General features: G+C 43.3%; 1 protein-coding gene across 1 annotated transcript; it reads left to right on the top strand.

Moving 5' to 3' along the window:
- Positions 1-14,384: 14,384 nt before the first annotated feature.
- LOC309383276 (testis-specific serine/threonine-protein kinase 6-like) lies at positions 14,385-15,242 on the top strand (the record flags this gene model as incomplete). The annotated part of the gene is made up of 1 exon (XM_081935626.1): positions 14,385-15,242. The coding sequence occupies one exon, from the start codon at positions 14,385-14,387 to the stop codon at positions 15,240-15,242; it is 858 nt and encodes a 285-aa protein (XP_081791752.1).
- Positions 15,243-26,738: the final 11,496 nt, after the last annotated feature.

Below are 26,738 nucleotides of genomic sequence, written 5' to 3'. Positions count from 1 at the left end.
GTTTTGGGGCTGTCGCTGGGCAACACGGACTTTCAACTCCCTCCAAAGGTTTTCTATGGGGTTGAGATCTGGAGACTGGCTAGGCCACTCCAGGACCTTCTTACGAAGCCACTCCTTCATTGCCCGGGCAGTATGTTTGGAATCATTGTCATGTTAAAAGACCCAGCCACGTTTCATCTTCAATGCCCTTGCTGATGGAAGGAGGTTTGCACTCAAAATCTCATGATACATGGCCCCATTCATTCTGTCCTGTACACGGATCAGTCATCCTGGTCCCTTTGCAGAGAAACAGCCCCAAAGCATGATGTTGCCACTCCCATGCTTCACAGTAGGTATGGTGTTCTTTGGATGCAACTCAGCATTCTCTCTCCTCCAAACACGACGAGTTGTGTTTCTACCAAACAGTTCTATTTTAGTTTCATCTGATCATATGACATTCTCCCAATCCTCTTCTGGATCATCCAAATGCTCTCTAGCAAACTTCAGATGGGCCTGGACATAGACTGGCTTAAGCAGGGGGACACGTCTGGCACTGCAGGATCTGAGTCCCTGGCGGCGTACTGTGTTACTGATGGTAGCCTTTGTTACATTGGTCCCAGCTCTCTGCAGGTCATTCACTAGGTCCCCCCGTGTGGTCCTGGGATTTTTGCTCACCGTTCTTGGGATCATTTTGACCCCACGGGGTGAGATCTTGCATGGAGCCCCAGATCAAGGGAAATTATCAGTGGTCTTTTATGTGTTCCATTTTCTAATTACTGCTCCCACAGTTGATTTGTTCACACCAAGCTGCTTGCCTATTGCAGATTCAGTCTTCCCAGCCTGGTGCAGGTCTACAATTTTGTTTCTGGTGTCCTTCGACAGCTCTTTGGTCTTCACCATAGTGGAGTTTGGAGTGTGACTGTTTGAGGTTGTGGACAGGTGTCTTTTATACTGATAACAATTTCAAACAGTTGCCATTGATACAGGTAATGAGTGCAGGACAGAGGAGCCTCCTAAAGAAGAAGGTACAGGTCTGTGAGAGCCAGAAATCTTGCTTGTTTGTAGGTGACCAAATACTTATTTTCCACCATAATTTACAAATAAATTCTTTCCAAATCAGCCAATGTGATAGTTTGGTCTTTTTTTTTAATATTTTGTCTCATATAGTTGAGGTCTACCTATGATGCCAATTACAGGCCTCTCTCATCTTTTTAAGTGGGAGAACTTGCACAATTAGTAGTTGACTAAATACTTTTTTGCCCCACTGTAAATGTCCATTTGAGCCCAACATTTATGTTGCTAAGTGAGACATTTGTTAATTGGATTTTGCCCCATTTTACGACTTTTCTCTTCACAGTTAAGTGAATCACTGCAGTTGTTAAAATAGTAACACGGTTGTTAAATGAATCTGACTTCCCCATTAACTTTGCTTGACAGAAGGTCACCAAAAAGGGGATCTCGTGACCCTGGGAATATGATAAATGTGAGTCAGCTGTCAAACATCTGACTGTAAATCCCATAACCATGGAAATGTTTCAATAGTCATAAGTGTGAAAAATGGTCATAAGTCATTTTTTTCAGTGCCGCTGTAATGGTCACTAAATGAACTGCTGTAAGTCGAGGACTACTTGTAACCTATAACCATTTTGGACAAAGCTTTCAAAATGACCTATGATAAAATATTAAAGCATAATTTTAAGCACATAATTACATTGACTACAGCAACAAACGACTATGCCGTTTCAGGACTGGGGCCACCAATAATTATTTATGTATGTATTTGTTTCCTCTATGTCTCTGAAAGGCAGAGGACAATTTAGGACCCTTAGACAGCTATAACTCATCACAAAGAGGTGGCTGATAAGGGCTTCCATAAAAATATCCCTATTGCATTGCAGAAACCACAAGTCAGCCAAAATTAGTTCTCAGCCACCACATTCTTTTTTAGACACCACAGACAGAGAATACAACTACTAAAATATTGTAAGGTCAAAGAAGTTTTGTTTTAATTGTCCTGTATTGTTTAGAGATTTTTATAGGAAGGCTGAAGGTTTACATTTTCTCACCATATTTTTTTCCATTTCTTTTTCCCCCTAAGCATTGAAAATGCATTAAAGGGAGAATTGATGTTGGTGTCTTTTGCATGTTAGTGGTTAGAGTTGTCCCAATGGAAGCATCCAACAACAAACAACCATATCCAATAATACAGAACATTTCTCTTCTGAATTATCTAGGTCCTACCTCAGGTCTATTATTCTATGTATTTCTGTATATAAAACCGTGCAAAAAGCACGAGGCATTTTGCTGCAGATTTTTAAAAATAAAAATAGGAAACCAGTGCAGAAAAAATAATAATTGGGGGGAGGGGCAAGCAGAAAGCTTTGAAATTTGAGGGGGGAAAGAAAAAGAATTTCTTCTCCTAAACATGTTTTTGTTTGTCAGTGATGAAGTTGGTAAATTTGAAATATATCAATATGAAATGTGACGTAGTAATAAGCAAAGGCTATTTTCTACCTCTAACTCTTCCATGTTTCGCCAGGTATTGATAGAATTATTTTGCTTTAAAAATGGTACAGTAAGGAAATGGAGTCAATTATTTAAGGGCAGGAGAAACTATGAACCTCAGAAAGGTGCTGCTTGTGGTATTTCCGATGCAACTTTTCTAGGAAATCCACAATTTATCACCTCGTGTTCAAATTGCATTATTAGCAATTACTGTAGATTTCACTACATACAAGGGTAGTAGTACGATGTAAGTATGACATTCTTTTTTTTTATTAAAAGAGTTTTGTAGTAAGTATGACATTCTTACATTTCAACACCAGATGGCAGCAAATGAATGGCTAAAGATTCTTTTAATACAAATTTGATAGTCAAAAAAAATATATTTCAGTATTCAGATCCTATAAGTACTGCAGTATCCAAGTTTAAATACCAGCCTACCACAACAGGTTAATTAGATGTCCATAAACCTTACATATAAGAATGAAACATATGGTATGCCTAGAAAACCTAGAAAATAACCAAAAATAGACCATGTCAGTTTCCAAAATCAGTAACGTTGTCTTCACATGATCTCACTTAATGCCAGGTTTTTAGGCTTTTGTCACAGTGGGTATCCTATGGGCTACAGTACCACATTTTGACTATTAATATTTGCTAGAGCTTCATTCTTAAAACTCAATACAACGTTCAACTTCTTGACACCTAAATTCCCATTTGTAGTATGTGGAAATATAGCTCTTTGGCTTCAGCTCATAACACTGAATCCTGCTGTAATATGTAGCTAACATAAAAAGGGCCCCAGATGCTGCTTGCCTAATGGCCTGGGATGCTACCAAGCAGAAGTACTATGTTGCTGCCGAGTTACAGCATAACTTTTACCTTATTTATCCAGAAATAATTCCATTTATTTTTAATGAAAGTTCCAGATGCTTGCAAGTAACAACAACAATATTAATTTCTCTTTAAGCCATTGAAGAACACCGTACAAAATTATTTCCAGTAAAACTGGCAATGATTTATAGAAGACAGAGTAAGGAAAAAGGGGATTAAGAAGAACTGAAAAGATTTTGGTTTTTATTTATTTTTTACTACATGAGCCTATATTTGGTATATGTACCAAAACCAGGTACGTGTTCAATGTATTGCTGGTTCAATGTACTTAGTTTATGCTCTTTTTAAAAAATATACTGAGCTTTTGGAAATTAGGAACGGTGATTTCCAAAGGAATGGATTGACTGTCACATAGGTTGAGGATGATGGAAAATGAAGTCCAACTCAGCCAGGGGCAGGAGTGAAATGCTACCGGTTCTGACCGGTTTGCTAGAACCGGTAGCAAAAAATGCTAAGGTTCGCCTGAACCGGTAGTAAAAATAAACTTTAAAAAGTTTTTTTTAAAAAGGTTCCGTGACACTCAGCTGTGCTGCGTGATCATCAGAATCTTTTTTTCACTTTTAAAGCATTTTTTTACTACTGGTTCTGGTGAATAGGTAGTTAAAAATACTTTAAAACGGGGGGGGGGAGGTTCCAGTGATCACGCAGAATAGCTGATTGTCATGGAATCTTTCCCCCCCACTTTTAAAAGCTTTTTTTACTATTTATTCGCCAGAACTGGTAGTAAAAATTCACCCGAACCAATAGGAAAAAAAATGCTTTAAAAAGTGGGGGAAAGTTGGCCATGCCCACCCAGTCACATGACACCCACCACCACCAAGCCACGCCCACAGAACCAGTAGCTAGGGGCCATATTGGAGAAGACATGTTAATCTATTATTACACTTGATGGTTTTTGAAATCCATTGGAGAAAGTTATACTAATAAAGATGTCATTGCTGCATGTCTTCAACTTTGCGTTTTTGTAAAGAAAATGCCTTTTAAAAAAAGAGAAACTCAGAATTCTAAGCAGCAAGCCTAAAAAAATAAAATTCAAAGTTGCAGCTAGTTATAAGATGGGAAAACTCTTCTAGCATCTTTTTCAGCCCAAGTCATTGCGCTGAAAGGCACATTGAATGTCTTCTGAGATTCCTCACAAAATAACATTGCTCTGCCTGTCTAGAAGCTCAGTGAAACAGAAGCCAATGCAAGACAAACTCCTGGGAAACATTTGATTAATCTGAACAGTGAATTTAAAGAATGGAATTCTCGCTGTTCGCTTCATCCAGTGGGACATTCTCATCATGGAGTGGAATTATACGAACTCTGCTCCAAAACCAAAATGCTTCCCAGCCTCTTCTCCTGAACATCTTCAATTTCAGCACCTTGTTCTGCCACACAATGACCAATCAATTATATGCCCACTTTTTTTTTTAAAGCTCTCTCATTTCCAGAGCCTATTTCTGAGTCACATGCAGTTAAAGGGGAATGAGCTTTGGAGACGTGATTACATTAGCCTTGCTGGAATTAAGGGCAATTTTCTTTCATCTGCTAAACACGTAAAGGAATTTTCCTTACCTTCCAGTTTAAACCTAGTGTTATAAATCAGCAAATCCCTGCTGCTTTGCCAAAGGGCTTCTGCACACACTCAAAAGCCTTTTGACCTCCCCTCCTATAGTTCTGTAGGGAAAAAAGGGAAATGCTTCCCTGCTGATGAAGATCTACAATGAGATCACGGAGTCATCATGAGATGTATTACTTATGGCAAATGTGAACTCCCCAAGGCAATCAGGTAGGAAAACTTTACTGAACTGCAAAATAATTCCACTCATTCAGTGGTGGTATACTGCCGGTTCTTACCTGTTCGGGCCGGCTGTAATGCCGGCTGCTGGAGGCTCCGCCCCCTCACCCCGACATAATGCGCAACCTTCTGTGCATACACAGAAGGCAGTGCACATGCGCAGAAGGTGGTGTGTGAGAATGTAACGAGCATGTGTGCGAGCGCACTCACATTTACGAACGGGTAGCAAAAGTAAGTGAATCCCACCACTGCACTCATTCCATTCATTTTCTTCTTTAAAGACCTTTGGCTCTCTCTGTCATCCTGGGGAATCAAGACCTTAAGAGCAGGGGTGTCAAACTCCCGCCGTCATGGTGGCATCACGTGACAAATCACAACTTCCCCCCCCCTAAACCAGGCGCAGGTGTGGTCAGCACGTGACGCATCTGGCCTATGGGCTGAGAGTTTGACAGCCCTGCCTTAGAGTTATAGTCTGCTAATTTACATATCAACCTAAGAACACAAGAGAAACACCTCTGGACAGGGTAAGTGTCTATTTAGATCCTAATAGTGACAGCCAGATGTGAACAGGCAACCTATATGCAGGCTGATGCTTAATGTTATTTTTTTAAAAATGATACCACAGTTATTTTCTGCAAGGGAAGAATAACAAAGTTGCATAGATCATTGTATAAAAACTTGCCATTTTGATCGAATGCCAATTTTGCAGGTATCAGCAGCTACCCTACCTTGGCAGGACTGATTAGGCTTTAAAAAGGAGAGCACAGGGGATTCCAGAATTGTAGGCTAAACTGTAAAGTTAAAAAATACATGGGCACAAGAAAGGCAGAAAAGTGCATTGATGTATCCATGTAGTCTAGAGGGGTCAAATGCAACCCTTTATCTGTGTGGATTAGATTGAGATGGAAAACTAATTAATTTTGCATTATTTGCAACCATGTCCATATGCATTTTGTTATCTACTAGAAATGGAACAATAGTTTGTTGGCAGGCTTGATACTGATCCAGCTTGTCTACAGCAACATGAGTGTTAGCACCAGGGAAATCAGGCGATCAAGGTGTTTCAAATGAGCATAAAGATTTATTGTAAGCATCAGCAATTCTTTACAAAGATTTGAACTGCTAAGAGTCAAGGGAAATTAACGGGAGTTAAGAATAGAAAGGAATTCAAGAGGGGCTGGATTTAGATTTCTTGTGGATACGAAAAGACTCATGACTGATGATGCATTTGACGCCTCCCTCGGGCTCAGCCTGGTCATCTCCTACAATGGGATTTTGTCAAAATGACACGATGTGTGTTGTGACTTTGTGATACAAGCACCAACCTTACATACGTGGTTATGACATTTGGACACAATGTCCAAATAAAAGAGCTATGAAACATTGCAATATACATTTCATCATTTACCTTCTCATCTTCCTCCTAACCCACTATTGTTGTAACTATTTTTTTTCTGCTGTGGAACGTGGGAATAGCAGGCCATAAACTTACCTAAACAAGCTAAGAAATTTTAAATGTATGATTCAGGCCCACAAAACCTATTTAGGTTCCATGGATCTCAACTAAAATGTCTGTTTAACTTGATTATGGCTATAATCCCAAATCAGTGAGATTTATTTATTTTTTAAATGCTATTGAGATCATGATCCTTGGGGATGAATATCACCTGGTTTCAGAGAACTAAAAGTAAACAGATAACATTCTTTGACAAATAACTAAGTTATTCACTGCTTATTGCCTTTGCTGGATCAGCAACAAATCTTTCACTATTGTTAGAATGTGGCAAGATATTTATTCTGACTGTGCGTACAAAAAATGGAAGCAGGGCAGAAGTCAAATCTCCTTTGGTTGAGCTTGACTCTTGGTGATTCCACGGATATGTAGATTTTTGGTACAAATATGGAAGCAGGTTGCCAACAACTTCTACTTTCCTACCTAGCTAATTACCCCTGGTTTCCCAGATATCCTCCCACCCAAATATTCCCCATGCCCATTCCTGCTTAGCTTCTGAGTCCAAACAAGCCCATTCCTGCTCTCCTTTAAAATTCCCAAACAGATGCATTGGTTCATTGTTATGCTAAGAGAATTAAGAACACTTGATAAGAAAGCAAAGCAAAGACCTCCTAATTTTGAGCTGCCAAGATACAGCAAAACAAAAGACACACACCCAAAAAGTCAAGTCCACCCTATTTTCTTCATACTCCTCTTGGTATTCCTCTTGGTCCTCTTACTTTGGAAAGAAGTAATCTATAATTAAGAAAATATATTTTCACCCCTATCCCCTGACCCCCTGTCCATCATACAAGCCACATATTTAAAAAGTGGCAAAGAACGGAACCACTGAACAACATTCAAAAACACAGGCAAGTACTAAGAGCTTGGTTTTACAACATGGCATGAGGCTATTGACAAATTAATTTGGCAGAATAATTTATGATTTTTTACAGACCTACTTTATGGTCTGTTTCTGTTGTTCCCCTCTGGGAGGAGGTTTCAAAGTATTTCTAGCAGGACTATCACATTCTGTAACAGCTTTATTCCCTGTCACATCCATCTGGTAAACTCACAAGATTTGTTTTTCTCGCCATGTGCATGTACTGTATATATCCGAATTATGCTGTGTTGTTTCTCTGTGTCATATAATATATGTGGGTAATCCATAATTTTGTATCTGTTTGTTCTGTCATGTTTATGTAGTGTATATTGGAGGCGGTGACCTTTGAGAGCTGTATGCAACGAAATTTCATTTTAATGTATGCTGATTAGTATACATTTAAAGTCACAATAAAGTTATTCTATTCTATGCTATGCTATCCTATGTTATGCTATGCTAGGCTAGACTATGCTAGGCTACGCTACGCCCCACCACTCTACTCTACTCTCAAAATGCAGTGGTAAATATGGCAGCTGTAGAAGATAAAGTTTAACCCTTTCCATACTTTCTCATATTCCCTCATTTTCTCTCTAGTTGCTTTCACCTCAGGAAGGCTCTCGTACCATTTCTAAGTCTTGGAAGAACATGGCATTTCTCCCCTACCTTCAGCTCAATACAGGGGATGTTTTCTCATATTTGCCTTATAGGGGAAATCCCACAGGATTAAGGTTTTTGTGCATCCCAAAGCAGTGGCAGAAATGTGTGTCAGCATATACTCACAGCCCTAAAGACTCTTTCCCAGCACAGTTTGGATGAGACAGTTCTCATTCAGTGATTCATTGGGGGGTATTAGCACCACTATGGTGAAAACAGGAAAGCAGCTTAGTCAGTAGAATGCCACGTTCAAAGTCTGAGTAAGGTCAATGCAGGGTCGCTCCAATCCAATCTTTTCTAACATGGAGCATGTCAAAATGTGTAAGGAAGGAGTGGCATTGGTTATATTAAATTTGCACTGCATCAACCCCAGATGATGACTGTTTCAGGTTGAGATAAGCTATAGAGGGTTAGGACTTCGGTTAAATAACAGCCTTGGGATAAGTTGGAGTCATTTACCTTAAGCTTTTAAATATTTACGCGCACACATGCATACAGATTTTACATAGCTAAAGAGAGAAAAGAATCAAGATGGTTTAAAACTGTCATTGGTGAAAGTAATCCACGCTTATTGCAAACTGAAAGGTAAAAATAATGTGATGAACAATCATTTAATAAGCCTTTGATTTAAGAGGCAGCTGCAAAGCGGTGGTAAGATTAGGACTGAGTCACTCAATATTGTATTATTTTCTGCTGAAGCTGCAAATTTGTATCATTTTTCCTAATAAAATCCATAGACTTTAATTGCTATCTTTGTATATCACAATATTTTATTGTGAACCGAGTGGTTAGAGTGCAGTACTGCAGGCTACTTCAGCTGACTGCTAGCTGCAGTTTGGCAGATCGAATCTCACCAGGCTCAAGGTTGACTCAAACTTCCATCTTTCCGAGGTCAGTAAAATGAGGACGCAGATTGTTGGGGACAATATGCTGACTCTGTAAACCGCTTAGAGAGGGCTGTAAAAGCACTATGAAGTGGTATATAAGTCTAAGTGCTATTGCTATTACTTGCCTATTCTATACTCCACATACATATGCCTCCCTGATGTGGAAGAAAAGCATTTTCTACATTTCTTAAATGGAAAAAAAATAAGACTAAGGAACAGGAATTCTGACATTCATGAAAACAAGGGGAAATCCCTCAATTGGGCAAAATCTGCCTTCTCAGTACTGTGATCAAACTGAAACATGTACATTCAAGCTCCTTTGAAGTTTCCATTGGTAACTATGATTCATGAAAAGAAACTCACATTGATAATTTGCCTACAGATGTAAATGGCTTTCAATACCTCTCATTGATAAATTGTCTGTGGTGCTTAAATAATAGATTTCCTCCTCTGCAGTTTTTAGCTCAAGTCTTCTACCTTGGCATATGAATTCTTCTTTTTTTTCCTCTTTTTCTTCGCTTTTGGTTTTAATTATCAGCTTTAGGGAATTTAGCTTACTGTTCCTTCCACGTTTCAGTCTTTCCCTACCAAACCATCCCCCTCAGATCCCATCATTTACTGAAGCCAGGAAACTGGATGACTGCCCCTGCAGAAAGCATTTATGACTAAACCACTTCAATAGAAACTCTAGGAGTCTGCTGAATGGAAAGACTCTGTGGGTCTGGCCTGCAGAGGGCTGGAGGTTAGGCAGGACTTTCAGCATCGGAAATGAGGGAAAATTTTCTGACAGTGAGAACAATTAACCAATGGAATAGCTTGCCTTCAGGATTTGTGGGAGCTTCATTACTGGAAGCTTTCAAGAAGAGACTGGACTGCCATTTGTCAGAAATGGTGTAGGGTCTCCTGCTTGGGTGGGGGGATTGGACTAGAACACCTACAAGGTCCCTTCCAACTCTGTTAATCTGCTAATCTTCTCCATTTTCTTCCTTCACAGTTAGGAAGAAAGTTCTAGTCAACTCTTCTGGTTCAGCAGCAATCACTAAGTTAAGTATGCTGTATCAGAATGAGAGAATCAATTTGTTGAGTCTGAGAGATCAGGGAAGGTCAGTCTAAGAGTTTGACAGGAATAGTTTCGTCCAATCCTGGCTAGATAGGTTAGAGCCCTATTAGACCAAGAAAATCCTTGTTAGCCAAATGGCCAGATTGAATGTTGGAAGGATGATTGTCATCAAGGCAGTGGTGAAATTCAATTGTTTTTTTTACTACCGGTTCTGTGGGCATGGCTTAGTGGGTGTGGTGTGGCTTGATGGGCGTGACTTGGTGGGCGTGGCAGGGGAAGGATACTGCAAAATCTCCATTCCCACCCCACTCTAGGGCCAGCCAGAGGTGGCATTTGCTGGTTCTTCAACCTACTCAAAGTTTTCACTACCGGTTCTCCAGAACCTGTCAGAACCTGCTGGATTTCACCCCTGCAGTAGTAGTAGTAGTAGTAGTAGTAGTAGTAGTAATAATAATAATAATAATAATAATAATAATAATAATAATAATAATAATAAGTTTCCGTAAGAAACTCAAGACCCACTTGTTCAGATTAGCTGGCCTGGCACAATTGTAATTGTAAATGAGAAATACAGTATAATCTAATCCTGACCCTCCTGGATGGCATTTTAAATTTTTAAATTTTGGGGTTTTAATTGGTTTTAATTGGAACTATTTTAACTATTGTTAGTTTGGTTATTTTACGGACTGTGTGTCTAAGTTGGTTTGTTTGGGTTTGCTGTTTTGCTTTGTTGTTTTTATTGTATATTTATTGTCTGTACACCGCCCCGAGTCCCTTCGGGGAGAGGGGGCGGTTTATAAATTTAATAAACTAAACTAAACTAATAATAATAATAATAATAATAATAATAATAATAATAATAATAATAATAATAATAATAATAATAATAATAATAATATTCTTGAGAAGAATCCACAAAATATTTGTGGGTTACTGCATTTTCTAAGATGTAGTCATACCAAGTACCTGAAAAAGCATGAATGCTATTGCTAAAGCAAAGACCTACCTCACTAGAAAGCTTTGTTATAGCATTTCCTATTTACCACTCAGCCTTGGTGGTCAGGGTAGGTTATTCCCAAGCCAATGATTATTTCACTGTTCTGGAAGATATTTTGAATGTCAGTTCTAATGACTCACTGCTGATAGAGCTGATAATAACTTTGTTACACTCCAAGGGGTGAAAAGCCACTCTAGCAACATTTCCAACCAAATATTTTTTTTTCTTAACAGGGGCACGCAACACTATTCGTGATAAGCAAAACATCACTTCCCTTAGCAGCAGCATGTAACTTTTCTGGACAGGACTTGTTGTCAACTTTAATCCAACCCATTATTGAATTCCAGCATCAATGTAACCCATTGGCATGTTCACCTGATTTTGATGTGTGAGGGACTAGATTTTGCAACAAAACCATGTAACGAAAATGAAAATAATCTTTCCAAGGCTTCACCTCCTGCAGATGTTCAGCACACAGCCTAACTCTGGAAATATAAGAATCCACCACAACTCTCTCTCCCATTCAAAGAAAGTCCCAAATGTACAACATAACAGAGTGCAGAACAATTTTTATAGGGCATCTCCAATAGCAGAAATCTCATCCTGCTTCTCCACTAATGCAGTGCAACAGTATTACTGTGTTGTTATTGAAAACTTCCGTTCATGCTGCAGTGTCCAAAACCTTTATCTGACCTACTATATAAAACAAATAATTATACAAAATTCTCCGGGCCACCAGCCCATCTATTTCTCTAGTCCATGGTTGTCAAAGTCAATTGTGTCACAGGCCAGATCGTGATGTATTGTGACGTTTTTTGCCTTTGTGGAACCGGGGTGGGCGTGGTCACCACGTGAAGTATCCAGCCCACAGGGTTTGATAGACCTACAGTCTAGTCCTTACTATATACATGTAAATAAGGTCAAAATATTTTTATTTCCCCTCCCCAGAACTATTCTAATATTCATAGCATTACAACCATAGACATGTCTATATTGCATTGCTATAAACTAGACCTTCAAGATGATCAATCAATGTTGTCCTCATGGTGTGAAATTTTGAAGCTAAATAGAGACGTTGGGAAGAAGGATCAGTTGTGGAAACTCCCTACGGGAAACAGATGATTTCAATAGACTACAGAAGTGCTGCTGATATTTCGTAGAAAGTATGGAGAGGGAGAGCTAAAGAGAGGCCTAAGCATTAGAGTAGAATTAGGACATTGTTAACATAATCAAATCTGCCAGTAAATTGGACATTAAGTCTTCAGACTTAAAAATGATAGCTGGAGGGGCTCAGGCCTTCACACACTCATTATCCAGCAGAGATAGGGAATAAAAAGTAAGGATAATCCAGAGGAATAAAGAATAAGAATATAAAGACATCTTTCTTCCTCTAGATGCTTCACAGAGAAGGGGGAAAAGGTTCTAAGGAGCTACAGATCTGGCCACTGGAAGACAGTCATTTAAAAAGCATAACTCCAAACATGCAAAAGAATTTAGGAAATCCAGCAAAGTAGCAAAACAATCTACAGCAGAGCTGTCAAACTCGCGGCCTGCAGGTCGGATGCATCATGCACTGGCCACGCCCACGTCCAGTCTAGCAAAGGGGGGGGGAATCATGATACGTCACGTGATGCTGCCAGGACAACATGAGCTTGGCACTCCTGATCTACAGCATTGGATTTAGGGAAATTCTGAGGACGTAACAAAGAACCCAGAGAGAAAGCAGTCATCTGGTTGCAGCAAAATCATTTGATGGTTAGCTCACAATTTCCAGAAGTTCAGTAGAATCTAGTTAAAAAAGATAACCCAGTTCTTTTAAATTATTTCCATGGAAGACGTTAGCAGTTGTATCAAATGATACATTTCAAATTAATCATGTGAAATATTCATCAAGGTAAAGGTTATTATGGTAACCTTAACATCTAGGGTGTTAATAACCTTATTACGTGCTCCTTAGCATTTCTTGCATAACTTGTCATATCCTTCTCGCTACAACTTGTCATATCCTTCTCGCTATATGTTTCACACTTCCTTGAGCTGTTGCAATTAAGGACCTATTAAGTAGTTTTCCTAAATTTGTTTCCAAGAAGGAAGTCCTGGGGGGAAAAAAAACCCACAAAGAGCATAAAGGATTAGCAAATTCTGCAGGCAGAAGAGCTGGTACACAAAAGATTGGCTTCCCCCCTCTTTTTCTCCCCACTTCTGCTGCCACACACTGAATGGCAAGAGAAGGAGAGGAAAGGGTCTTGGGCATAGGGAGAGAGCTCTGACTCTCCTGCTGCCAAAAGACAAATGGCCCTGAGAATCAGTGACCAGGGGTGTGCCTGCAGTAGCCTCAAGGGACCAATAGCACTGGGCAATGGTGGGATTCACTTACCTTCCCTACCGGTTCGCAACTGTGTGTGTGAGAGAGCACTCTCGTTTAGTTCTCACTTGCCACATCTGTGCATGCACACCACCTTCTGTGCATGTGCAGTGGTCACCCATTACGTCAGGGCTGGTGGGTGGAGCCTCCCACAGCTGCCACTACCGTTCACCTGAACCAGAGAGAACGGCTGAATGCCACCTCTGGCACTGGGCCAGCCACTCTAACTTACCTTGGAAATGATTCAGTACAGTCTGATAGCTGAACCACATTTTAAGTTGGCAGAGGCTGAAAAACACCACTTTGAAGGAGAACAAGAAAAGAGGAGAGGAGTCCCACCTTTGCAGTGGGCCGTGGTAGGATGTGGTGGTGTACTCATGGCTTCAACAAATAGCTAGAGGGGTGTCTTTATGCTAGGCTAGGAGGACCTGCTCATTCCGTTAGCAGCTCTTTGGGGCAGAGATTTCCCCACTAATCTGTGCTTGTGAAAAAATAAATATCCATACATTCATCCATGCCCTGCTATTCTCTGCGAGCACTCTCTCCCAGGTTCTATTTTGTGTGGGTGGTGTGTGTTTTTTTTTAAAAAAAGAAGACCTATTCTAATTGTAATAATCCCCTACTTTTATGCATGTTCCTATGGGGGGAAAGAAATGAAGAAACAGATATACCAGCCTTGGCAACCTAAATAAGGAATGAGGCCATGACACCTGCAGCACATCACAATACATGGGCAAACAGTATAACACTCCTGCCTTAAGCCCTCAGAGTGAACATGGGAGGGGGTGAAGAGCAACATCAAGCACACACAATGGGTTAAAGCCTTCAATCCTTGCTTTAATATCTAAGTCCCCGGCACACCCAGCAGAGCTCTCCAAGGCATCCTGCACCATGTCGAAGAGTTCTGGAGGGGACAGATGGCTAAATGAGCTTGGCTACAAGCTGGGCCAAACGCTGGGGGAGGGCAGCTATTCAAAAGTAAGGGTAGCCACCTCAGCCAAATACAAAGGCCCTCTAGCCATCAAAGTAGTAGATCGACGCCGGGCACCCCCTGACTTTGTACACAAGTTTCTCCCACGAGAGCTGTCCATCTTACGGGCAATTCGTCATCCCAACATTGTACGTGTTTTTGAATTCATTGAAGTTTGCAATGGGAAACTTTATATTGTGATGGAAGCCGCTTCCACTGACTTACTACAACTGGTGCAACAACTGGGGAAGCTACCCTGCATCCCAGAAGCTCGAGACATCTTCCTCCAAGTCGTGAGCGCGGTACGTTACTTGCATGACCGAAATTTGGTGCATCGAGACCTTAAATGTGAAAATGTACTCCTCACTGCAGATGGACGTCGAGCAAAGCTGACTGACTTTGGCTTTGGCAGGGAGTCACGTGGGTATCCAGACCTGAGCACCACATACTGCGGCTCTGCTGCCTACGCCTCCCCAGAGGTGCTGCTGGGCATTCCCTATGATCCCAAGAAGTATGATGTGTGGAGTCTGGGAGTAGTACTGTATGTGATGGTTACTGGATGTATGCCCTTTGATGACAGCCACATCCACAGTATGCCCCGACGCCAAAAGAAGGGGGTGTTCTATCCCGAAGGTCTCCCTCCCTTACCTGAACCCTGCAAATCCCTCATTGCCCAATTGCTTCAGTTTAGTCCAGCTTCCCGACCTGGAGTAGGGCAAGTGGCCAAAAACACCTGGCTGAAAGGAGGAACCTTAAACAAAGAACCCTCTTCTAAATAACTCCGACCTAGGACTACTGAACGCTACTGAAGCTTTGATCTCCTTCAGCTGTTGCAAGGGAGGGGAAATGAACCAATGCTAAAACACTATTGACAAGGGTAGAGCTCCAGAGCCCAGCTGGGGTTACAAAAAGAGGAAAGAATCCTCCTCCAACATTCAGATAACCATTCGGGATTGCGGGAGAAAGGCTTTGACACAACAATATGAAGTTGAAGGAGGCTGAATTCAAGGATTTCCATGATAGTAGAAGCGGCAGTGAAATAGTGTTTGGAACACCCCCAAATGGGCATCAGTGCAACCTGTGGCAGACCAAAAGAAAAAACTATGATCCTTGCCAAAAGATTTGGACATCATCATAGAATCTACACTTGCCAATGCGTAGGTGAGGCAATGAGACTTACCACAACATGATGTTGTTTGAAGTCTAATTCACAAATAAACCCTGAAGCTTCCATCTGTTGACTTCTATGTGCTTTTAATCCTTTGCACCCTGAGTTTCTTCCCCTTTAATTAGACATAAATGAGAATGTTGGCTTGTTGAGCATAGACATCCTTAAATTCTCTTATTTTTAGGGAGACCTCCTTCTAAGAGATCCACAAGGTGCTGAAATGATGGGCTCTTCTCGGATCTCTTTTTCGGATCTCAGTTTAGTTTCAAAGCTTGCTTGCTACCCGTTAACGTCCCTCAGAAGTCAAATAAATTAACCCTCCCATATTGTAATCAGATTCTTAAAAGAAATCATTTAAGAACCTACTGTAACATATATGAGTGTATTGGAGTAGGGAAGAACTCCACATGGGTGTCACCTGGTTAAAATAGGATATTCCTATCAAGTACAGGCTTGTAGTTTTCAATAACTTTGGTACTGTTAAAACTATCTTAAGATCAACTAACTTAAAATAATTATTGTGAGATTAAGATTGCACTGGTATCTTTTAAAGAAATGAGCCAAAGTAGCAAGTCTATGCTCATATCTATATATCTCTATCATTATTTCTGGTAAATTTTATGGGACTTAAAGAATATATAAATGTAGATTATAAACCTAAGCTTTGTATAAAAAATAATAACCTAAAAACAAAACTTAGAACAAGACATCCAAGACTTAGCCAAGAAGTCTATATCTGCACTTCTGTATTAAAACAAGTGGCTAAGATTGCAGAATGTTTCACTTTATTAAGCTGTGGCTCTATCCCCCTTAGTATGGGGAAATCATATCCCAACCCCAAATTCCTCCCAAAAATTTCCCTATGTTATTGCCTTCATCTTGCCCTGGTCCATGAGAAAATACAGTGGTACCTTAGTACTCAATTGCTTTGAAACTCATCGAGTTTGGTACTCAATGCATTTTGATGCAAACAGTTTATCCTGATACTCATCGTTTGTTTGGTACTCAACACACAAGCTAGAACTTGTCAGTGTCGGCTGCCTTGTGACTCATTACATTATTCCTTGTGGGGGGAAATTTGTTTGATATTCATCATTTTTGGTACTCATCACACCTCCTGGAACCAATTAACAATGAGTACCGAGGTACTACTATAAATCTGAATTTGCCTTAAACTATATTGGTATCAACACAGAATTTCCCCCATAAGTTGTCACCAATGTTTCAAGATACATAAAGCTGGTAACACTTACTCACCCTCCTATGTTGGAGGTGAGATCAAGTAAACAGCTGAGATACAACCAGAGGTATATTTAGCAATGTTGAAATGCATGTGGGCCTCCACCTCACCTTTGGTGACTAACCAGCCTCTGCTGAAGCAATCACAGAGTAGTTTAAACCTGGTACAACATGTATTAATTTTAAAGTAATTGTATTTTTTTTAATTTGCAAGGGTTTGCTATCTATTGAAAGGCAGTGCGGGCCAGTTCTTCACTTTCTTGCAGGGCAGCTCCGTGGTCCAGATCTAAGTACCCCGCAGGCTGGATCCAGCCCGCAGGCCTTGAGTTTGACACCTGTTTTAGACCCCTTTTGAAAACTTGTTTTAATATAAGTTGGCGTTTTTCCTCCTAGAATAATTAATGCAGTGAAGATGTTTTCAAATAAGACACCCAACAATCTGTTTCAAAGAACTAGAAAATATATTGGTCAGAACTGGTTGCAGCTAACAAGATATTTTTGTTCAATGTAACACTTGCCTCTAGGCAGAGGGAGAATGCCTCACGTTGGCAGCCCCTGTGAACTATGGAGAGAAAGGGATCCACAGACCACCCACAAAATAGGTCTCCACCTCTACAATTCCTTTTTCTTGCAGCTATTGCTTGATACCTATTGTCTTCCAGTACCTAAGGGAAAAATCCCTCTCCTTATCCTGCCAAAGTTGTGGAATCTCTTCACCAACACTCATCCCCTTTGGCTGCTAGCAGTGGGGAGAGTAAAACCACCTCAGGATTATATAAATGAGTAAACAATCATAATTATATGAGCATTTGCCAGCCGGGTGAGCAAAACGTTCCACTGATCATTGTAGCAATGAAGCAGAGGCTTAATGATTGCAGGCCCGTCTTGCGAGTTTTGATCCACTTGTAAGGCATTTTAAGCCTGCAGCTCAAAATAATACATTTTGACTTTATCAAATCTGTGTTTCCAAGCAAGCAAATCATAAAGCATGCCACTCCTAAAATTAGGAGGAGTTCTCATTTTTGCTGTGGACATGCTTCCCATCGAAACTTAGATGTGGTATTTTATAAAGTGTGAAAAAGTATTTAAGAGCAAAAATAATAAGGGAGAGAGACAAGAGTTTCAAGATGACTGGGCCTGAGCACTGGATATCAGTCCTCCCAAACCACATATCTCCACTAGTCCAAAAAGCCAGATTCATTTGTGCGAATACTGTAGGGGGCTTTAAGCTTTTTCTTCTATAGTCTACCCAGTCTAGATCTTTAGTCTGAAATGTTGATCACAAACTCAGAGGGTCAGGCCATCCAAGGATGTTTGGTGCATGGGGCACTGCTGAAGTTTCATCTTGCTATTTGTGCCTATGTGGACCTTTTTCTCTGCTGGCACCCAGAGGTAGTGTTCAGCAGGTCCTGATCAATTCTGGAGAACCGGTAGTGGTTTTGAGTAGTTCAGAGAAACGGTAAATACGACCTCTGACTGGCCCTACCCCCATCTATTCTCTGCCTCCCCAGTCCCAGCTGGTCAGGAGGAAATGGAGATTTTGCAGCAACCTTCCCCTGGAGTGGGGAGGGAATGGAGATTTTACAGTATCCTTCCTCTGCCATGCCCACCGAGTCACTCCCACCAAGCCATGCCCACAGAACCAGTAGTAAAAAAAAATTGAATCTCACCACTGCTGGCACCTTTATGCTGGATTTTTCTCCTTTTTGTTATCTATGAAGCCCTTCCTATAGTCTTTTATGCTCCTATTGTAAAGCAATTTTTTTTACCCATAACTTAATTATGGCTCTGCTTCCACAACATGCACTCACAATCCTAATTAAGTCTCCCTACTAGAGGTTTTGGCAAAAGGCAATCCCACTAACTGGTCAAAATTCATAATATAAGGAACATAATGGTCTTGTGTACTTTTCTCAGGAAGTGTTTAGCATCCCACAAGCACCTATGCCAGATGATTGACAAAGCTTAGTTTTATGACCAGATTTTATCCATTGGCTAGGGAAGAGCTGTGGGCAGGGCTTCATCACTGCAGCAAATCATTTTTGAAGAGAAGAGTTACACTTTATGCTGCCTGCTCATAACAATACCTTTTTAACTGATTACTGCAATTGCAGAAGTTTCTCCATATGAATTGAATCTTTAGAAAATTGATTAGATAATCAAATATTCATTCAGGCCTTGTAAAGGAAAAATCATTCTAATCATTTTGCAATCAATATTTATGCAGAAATAAAGAGTATGAATATTTAGCAGGACTTAGTTTCTTGTCTATGGCTTACAACTTGGTGTAATTCCACAGCCCCAGGAACACTGCCTGTGATTCAGACAAATACTAGAATTTTCTAGGTGGGGAAACCCTACAAAGGAATCTTTCTGTTTCCTCAAGTCCTTAATGTTAGATATCTACAATAGCAACTATGGTTTCCACCAAGGTCCTCTGTTCCGGCGGGAACAGAGGTTTGATTCTACTGGTTGAGAGGTCTGACAGCTCCCTATAAAAGGGCTGCTGTCAGACCTATGTTTCATTGGATTGTTCACACTTGTTATCGTTAATAAAGAGATGTTGCACTGTTAGCCTGTGTCTGCCTATCCATTGCCTGATCTAACACTGGAGACGAAGGTGGGATTGGAAGGCAACTAGGCGAACCAAAAAGAGCACAGAAAATCCAGCAAGTAGATCCAGCCCGGAGCTCAACGCGGCGTCAAGCGGCCATTTTTGAGGGGCAAATTTGAATCGCCCTCTATACGAAAAAATGGCTATGTATGCCCCACTGACTCCGTATGACCCAGTCAGCGAGCACTGGGAGTCGTATATGCTCCGATTCAACTTTTTCCTAAAGGTCAACGACCTCACAGGCATACCGGACGGCCGAAAAAAGAACATGTTCCTCAGGTACTGTGGCCGGGAAGTATTTGAGACAGCAAAGAACCTTTCAGAGCCAACACCTCTGCAATCGGTTGCCTGGTCCATACTCCAGCAAACATTAAGAACTCATTATGCACTGAAGCCGTCCACCGACATGAATTTAACATCAGAAACCAGAGAGAGGGTGAAATGATAAATGAGTTTGTGGCGGCACTCCACAAGGCTGCCGCATACTGTGAGTTCAGAGACCTGGACAACCTGATTCTGGACTGCATAATATGTGGCATATGGGACATGAGCTTACAGAGGAGGTTGCTGGCATGGTCAAACCTCTCTCTACAAATCGCCAGAATCAGCCGTCAAATCGACTGAGGCATTGCAGCGCCAGAGCGTGGCCATGTGAAATTGAGATAGACACAGGGTCTTCTCTGACTATCATTCCTTGGTCGACCCTGAAGAAGGCTATCCCTAGCCTCACGAAGCAACACCTTCCCACCCCTGACATCCGCCTAAGAGACTACCAGGGGAACTAAGTCCCCATCGTGGGCCAAGGCTCGTTCCGCATAAACTTCAAGCAGTTCAGTGGAAAACTCCCAGTGACAGTGGTTAGCGGCAACCTACAAAGCCTCCTAGGGCTAGATTGGTTTCAAGCCCTGGGCCTCAAGGTAACCGGTATCAACGCCGTGACAAACGCTCCCACACCGCACACTCCGAAGGACACCGGCGCTGAGGCCATATTTAAGGAGTTTGAGGACGTCTTTGGTACCGGTCTGGATAAGTTTGTGGGGACCCCAATATCATTCAATTTGGACCCCAACATAGCCCCAATAAGGCTAAAACCCAGGAGAGTACCTTTCGCTCTCCGCCCTAAGATTGACAGGGAAATTGACAAGCTCGTAGGCCAGGGAATCCTAAAGCCGGTTGATCATGCACGCTGGGAGACCCCTATAGTGATACCTGTCAAATCTGACGGGTCAGTCCGCATCTGCGTGGACTACAAATGCACAATTAATAAAGTGCTACAACTAAGCGCCTACCCTGTACCCATTGTACAGCATCTTCTCCATTCACTAAGCCCAGGAAAAGTTTTCACGAAATTGGACATGGTGCAGGCATACCAACATTTGCCTGTAGATGGTGCTTCAGCGGAGGCCCAAACCATTGTGATGTACAGGAGGCCCAAACCATTGTGATGTACGGGGGTGCATTCAAATGCCACCGCCTGCAATTCGGCATTAGTATCGCCCCTGGACTGTTCCAAAGCATCATGGAACAGCTTTTGCAGGGGATTCCAGGAGTCGTCCCCTATTTTGACGACATCTTGGTATCGGCTGGAAATGAGGCACAACTTTTGAAACGGGTACAAACAGTTTTGGCCAGAATTAGAGAAAAATGGCTCCATCTTTAAAAAGAAAAATGTCAGATAAATGTGCCTAGGGTTGAATTCCTGGGGTACCTCATCGACAGCTCTGGGATTCACCCGACCACACAAAAAATCAAAGCCATTCAGGACGCCCCTACACCTCGCAATCAAACCGAGCTGCAGGCGTTCCTCATGCTCCTTAACTTTTACAGTGTCTTTCTAAAACAGAAAGCCACCGTTGCTGAACCCCTACACCAGCTCCTGGCAAAAAATGCAAAGTGGACCTGGAGAAAGGCCAAAGCTGCCACATTTGCAGCAGTAAAAAGACTCCTGTTGTCTCATTCTTTCCTCATTCAGTACATCCAGACCTTGCCACTGGTGCTGACCTGTGACGCTTCACCTTTTGGCATTGGCGCTGTCCTCAGCCACTGCATGCCAATGGAGCTGAAGTCCCCATAGCATTTTATTCCAGGATCCTATCCGCCGCAGAACGGAACTACAGCCAGTTGGACTGCGAGGCTTTGGCTGCTGTGGCCGGAGTACAAAGATTTCACGAATACCTCTATGGGTGGGATTTTGAACTAATTACTTATCACAAACCGCTTTTGGGTTTGCTGGCTGGGGACAGACCAACTCTGTGTCATTATCACCGTGAATGACAAGATGGACTATTTTCTTAGCTGCCTATTCCTACCAGCTTGTTCAGCACCTTGGCTCCACTTTGGGGCATGCCGACGCGTTGAGTCACTGCTCATTGCCAGAACTTCTCGCAGACCCTACCCCCGAGACACCAGTCCTACTTATTGACTGTTTAGAGACTGGTCCTGTCTCGTCTAGCGATGTGGCCTGCTACTCCACAAAAGAGTCCACTGTAAAACAAATTATGAACTGGGTGGGGAGGGGGTGGCCCAAGGGGGTTGTGGGTCTGAGTTCAAAATGTATTTTTGTAAGCGTGATGAATTGTCTGTTGTTAATGGCTGTGTACTGTGGGGGGACCGGGTCATTGTTCCACCTAAACTGCACATTGCAGTATTAGAGGCTTTACATGTAGGGCATCCGGGGATTTTCAGGATGAAGTCCCTGGCTAGGAGTTATGTGTGGTGGCCTAAAATGGACAGGGAGATCGAAGAATGGGTGGCTACCTGCACACCATGCCAGGAGTCCAGACCAGCTCCCCCAAAGGCACCCACTAAGGGGTAGGAGCGTCCTCAAGCACCATGGTCTAGGGCAGTGATGGCGAACCTTTTTGGCATCGCGTGCCAAAAGGGGGGGAGGGCAGGGGGGTCATGGCCATGCGTGCCAAACCCATAATCCTATGCGTGCAGACCCCCATGCGCATGTGCATGTAACTGCCACCCCCCGGGCATGCGCGTGCGACCCCCGCCCTCCCCCTTACTTTTGTTACGTGATGGTCCCGTTTTTTCACCCTTCCAAGGCTCCAGAGGATTTCTAGGAGCCTGGGGAGGGTGAAAACGCCCCCCACGCAGGCCCTCCGGAGGCTTCCAGCACCTTCCACTCACACCCGCAGGACCTGCCGCACCCTGCCGCCTTCAGAGCGCTGGCCTTGGCAGCAGGAAACTGAGCTTGGATAACTAATTGGAGGTGGCATGTGCTCTTCCTCCCTCCCCGCCTCTCTCTCCAGGCATACTGCAATTTGAGAAGGGGGAAAGGGAACCTCAAGTCCATGGAAGGAGCAGCGCTGCACTGAGGTGTCCCACCAGCCGTTTTGATTCTGAAGGAAATCTCCCTCCGTGGACTTGAAAAAAAGGGAGGGAGTGTGTGCGCTCAATCTCGCCTCCCAGATGGCTTTTCTGGCAGAGTTCCCAATGGGGGAGATGGGGTTCCCTCCTCCTCCTCCTGCAGCCCATTATGAAGAAGCCCTGGCAGCCACGATGGGCGAGGAGGAATATGTGCCAGGGCGATTGCTGCTTCCTTTCCCCCCCCTCCAGCTCGCCTGTCTCTTTAAATCGTGCCTCTTTGCCTAAAGTGCCGGAGCGGGACAAAGCAATTGGGAAAGGATTTTTGTGTGTGTGTGAGTGAGAGAGAGAGAGAGACAGTGGGTGGGGGAGAATAAGACAAGGAGGAAGAACGGAGGCAATTTTGCTTGCCTCCCGGACTCTGTGTCCCTCCGCCCAGCTGGGCTTCATGGGTGTGCTGCTCCTGGGCTCATCAGCCTCCGGACAGACATCAGATTCCCACCCTCCAGCACCAGTTCAGGGAGGAAAAGGCAGGGCATCCCAACACAGGAACCTCTGCTATCCGGGAGGTGAGAGCGAGCCGAGAAGCCTCTGTTCTTCCTCCTTACCTTATTTCCCCCAGCCCGAAACACACACAAACCTTTCCCAATTGCTTTCTACTGAGGATGAGGTCATTTCAGGGGGAGACAAAGAGGCGTGAATTAAAGAGACAGGTGAGCCGGGGTGCGAGAGACTGTTTCATGCAGCTTTTTAGCCCCGCAAATGATGGCGAGAAATGGCACCCTCACAGGTCAGCTGCTCTTGGCCCAGCAGAGGGGGGGGGGGTTCACAAGCTACCCCACCAAGAAAAGCGGTTGCCTCCAAAGGCGGCGGGGTGCAGCTGCTGTGGATGGAAGGTGCTGGGCATTGGGGCCGCCGTGGTTTGCAACAGCGCTGAGAAAGCTGCAAGCTTAAAGGCGCCCTTGCTCCTGTGTGCAAGCTGGGATCTCCTTGCCCCATCGGCTGCCGCTTCACCCCTCCTGTGGCTCCTGCCCAGCTCTCTCTCTTCTATCACCTCTTCGCCTCCCCACACTTGTTTACTCATCCCAGAGAGCTTGGGCTACGCCTCCCTCCGACCCTGCCGGCGTCGCTCCTGAGCAAACTCCCTCCAACCCCACAGCTGTTGCAAAGCACAACCCAATATGCAAACTGGAAGTCCGTTCCCGAAGTTCCGGTTTCTGTGTTGGGTTGTTTTTTGCCCTCCGGAGGCGGGCGAAAAATGGCCAAAAATGAAGGCCAAAGTCAGCTGGCTAGTGCGCATGCGCACTGGAGCTGACAGGGCAACCCCTCGCGTGCCCTAAGAAATGGCTCCGCGTGCCACTTGTGGCACGCGTGCCATAGGTTCGCCATCACGGGTCTAGGGTGTATATAGACTTTGCTGGCCCAGTTCACAGCCAGACTTTCTTAGTAGTTGTGGATGCCTACTCAAAGTGGTTAAAAGTAGTCCTGATGACTTCCACAATGGCAGAAGCGGTCATCAAGGTACTACGGAGACTATTCCCCACGCACGGTGTGCCCGATGTCTTGGTCTCTGACAATGGGGCCCAATTCACAGCCATGCCATTCGAGACCTTCCTAGCAGCCCAGGGAATTCAACATGCCCTGGTCGCGCCATTCCATCCAGCTTCCAATGGCCAGGCAGAGAGAATGGTGCAATCTGCAAAAGAGGCCCTCTCTAGGATGGGCCTGGGAGATTGGCAAACACGGGTTGACCATTACCTCCTAATTAAACACATCACACCCAGTGCCACCAGTGGGAGAAGCCCCTCTGAGCTTCTCATGGGCCGCCGGCTAAGATCCCACTTAGACCGGCTACACCCGAATTATTCTGCCTCATCGCCCCCAGCCTCCACAAGCAAAATTTGGAATTTTAGCATAGGGGACTCAGTATATGTCTACAACTACGCTGGGGGAACTCTGTGGATTCCTGCCACAATAATAGGCATCACCTGCCCTCGTTCTTACATTCTAGAACTCGAGGACGGTAGAAACTGGAGAAGGCACATTGACCAACTCTGTGGCCACCTCTCCAACTCCACACTTAGACCACCAGAGGTAACTCCTGCATGAGTTAGCCAAAGCCTTACCCAAACAGAGCAACCAATCACTCCTCCTACAGTCAGCTCAAGCCCGAGTTTTCTGGAATACTTATCTGGTGGTGTTGTAGGCCCGCAGTGAGCTCCGAGTGAACTGGCTCTAGAAGCTCCGGCCGCGGCCTGTGGAAGATTTCAGGAGCTTCCACCAAGCAGAGCAAACCGGTCCATCCGACCTGTCCAAGGAAACCCTTCCTACTGAACTGCGTAGGTCAGGCAGACCTACACAAAAGCCCGCCTACCTGTGTGACTACATCACCAGTAGGATTGTTCCATCTAAGAAGGGAGGGGTGTTAGATATCTACAATAGCAACTATGGTTTCCACCAAGGTCCTCTGTTCCGGCAGGAACAGAGGTTTGATTCTATTGGTTGAGAGGTCTGACAGCTCCCTATAAAAGGGCTGCTGTCAGACCCATGCTTCGCTGATTGTTCACACTTGTTATCATTAATAAAGAGCTGTTGCACTGTTAGCCTGTGTCTGCCTATCCATTGCCCGATCTAACACTTAAGGTTTCTTTTCTCATATTTTTAATGAACTATGGCTCAAGACTCTAAAAGTTGGCTTACCAAAATTGTAGTCCCAACCTTACAGTTAGCTATAGAGCTCACTCTGTTGATTGGTGAGAGAGAAACTGCTGGATGGTGTTGGCAGAAAAGCAAAAGATAACATGTGGTGCAGGAGTGAGTTCTGGCTGGCTTTACTGCTGGTTCGCTCTTGTGCGTGCTTTGCTCATGCGTTTCGCATGCGCAGTTCAATTAAAATTGTTCTATGCATGCGTAGAACGCAAAAACAAGATGGTGACGGTGGCAACCAGGGAACCGGTTTGGCGGTATGGCATACCTGGGTCGCTGCTGGTTCCAGCTACACAGACCACATAACACTACCGGTTCGGCTGAACTGGGCTGAACCGTTAGGAACCCACCTTTGATATGATGCTGTTGGAAACCAACTTTTCTGAATTCTCTAAATTCCACTTTTTCCCCCTGGATCACAGATTTCAAATTCGCGGCGTCATGTTACTGTCACATGACATTTCATGATGTTTTTCTCCTTTGCAGAGCTGGGGTAAATGTGGCCTGTGTGTGAGGCATGTGACCTGTGAGCCACCAGTTTGACACCCCTGTCCTAGATGTATCCTTAAAATGTCCCTCTTTAGTTTTAGTGTTTTCCAAATTTGCATTTCCAGTCCATATCAAAGCTCCATAGTCCAAAGGGATTGAGCAATTGGAATTCCACAAAAGAACATATTGCAGAGAGATTCTACATTGAGTAACATCCCCCCTCTGCTTCCCATCACAAGCTTTGCATTGCAGAGATGCCTTTATTTTTCTTTATTTATAAATTGTCCAGTGTATTTGTTCCTGATAGACAAGAAAATAGTTTCACTGTATTTCACTCTATTTCAGAGAGCAAGTGAGCATGGCAAAGTTAATAATGGGACCACTTCACATCTGAATACATCCAAATTGTCTTAGAGTAAGGCTACTTCTTCTGGACTGATCTTCTTCAGCTATCCATTCTCCAAAGAAAGGTGTAAATAAAGCAGGAGGATCAACATTTTCATCTAAACTCTTAATCCTAGTTGGCCTAACTTCTTCCTTTCCATAGTTACTCAAGTTACTCATTCCAGATGTTACTGGAATATCTGAAAAGCTCAGGAGGATTTCTCAACCAGCATCACATACTTGTACATTTTAAGCCCAAGAATATATTAAGGCAGAAACTTGTCCACCCCAAAGTTAAAACACCTAAACACAAACTGAGCAATGTGGTATATGCAGGGCCGGATTTTCCTATAGGCTAACTAG

The sequence above is a fragment of the Natrix helvetica genome, assembly GCF_964273705.1.
Source record: "Natrix helvetica genome assembly, chromosome: 1".
In the NCBI taxonomy this organism is placed as follows: Eukaryota; Metazoa; Chordata; class Lepidosauria; order Squamata; family Natricidae; genus Natrix; species Natrix helvetica.
The sequence above is the reverse complement of the archived record's forward strand: the minus strand, read 5'-3'. Positions and strand labels throughout refer to the sequence as shown.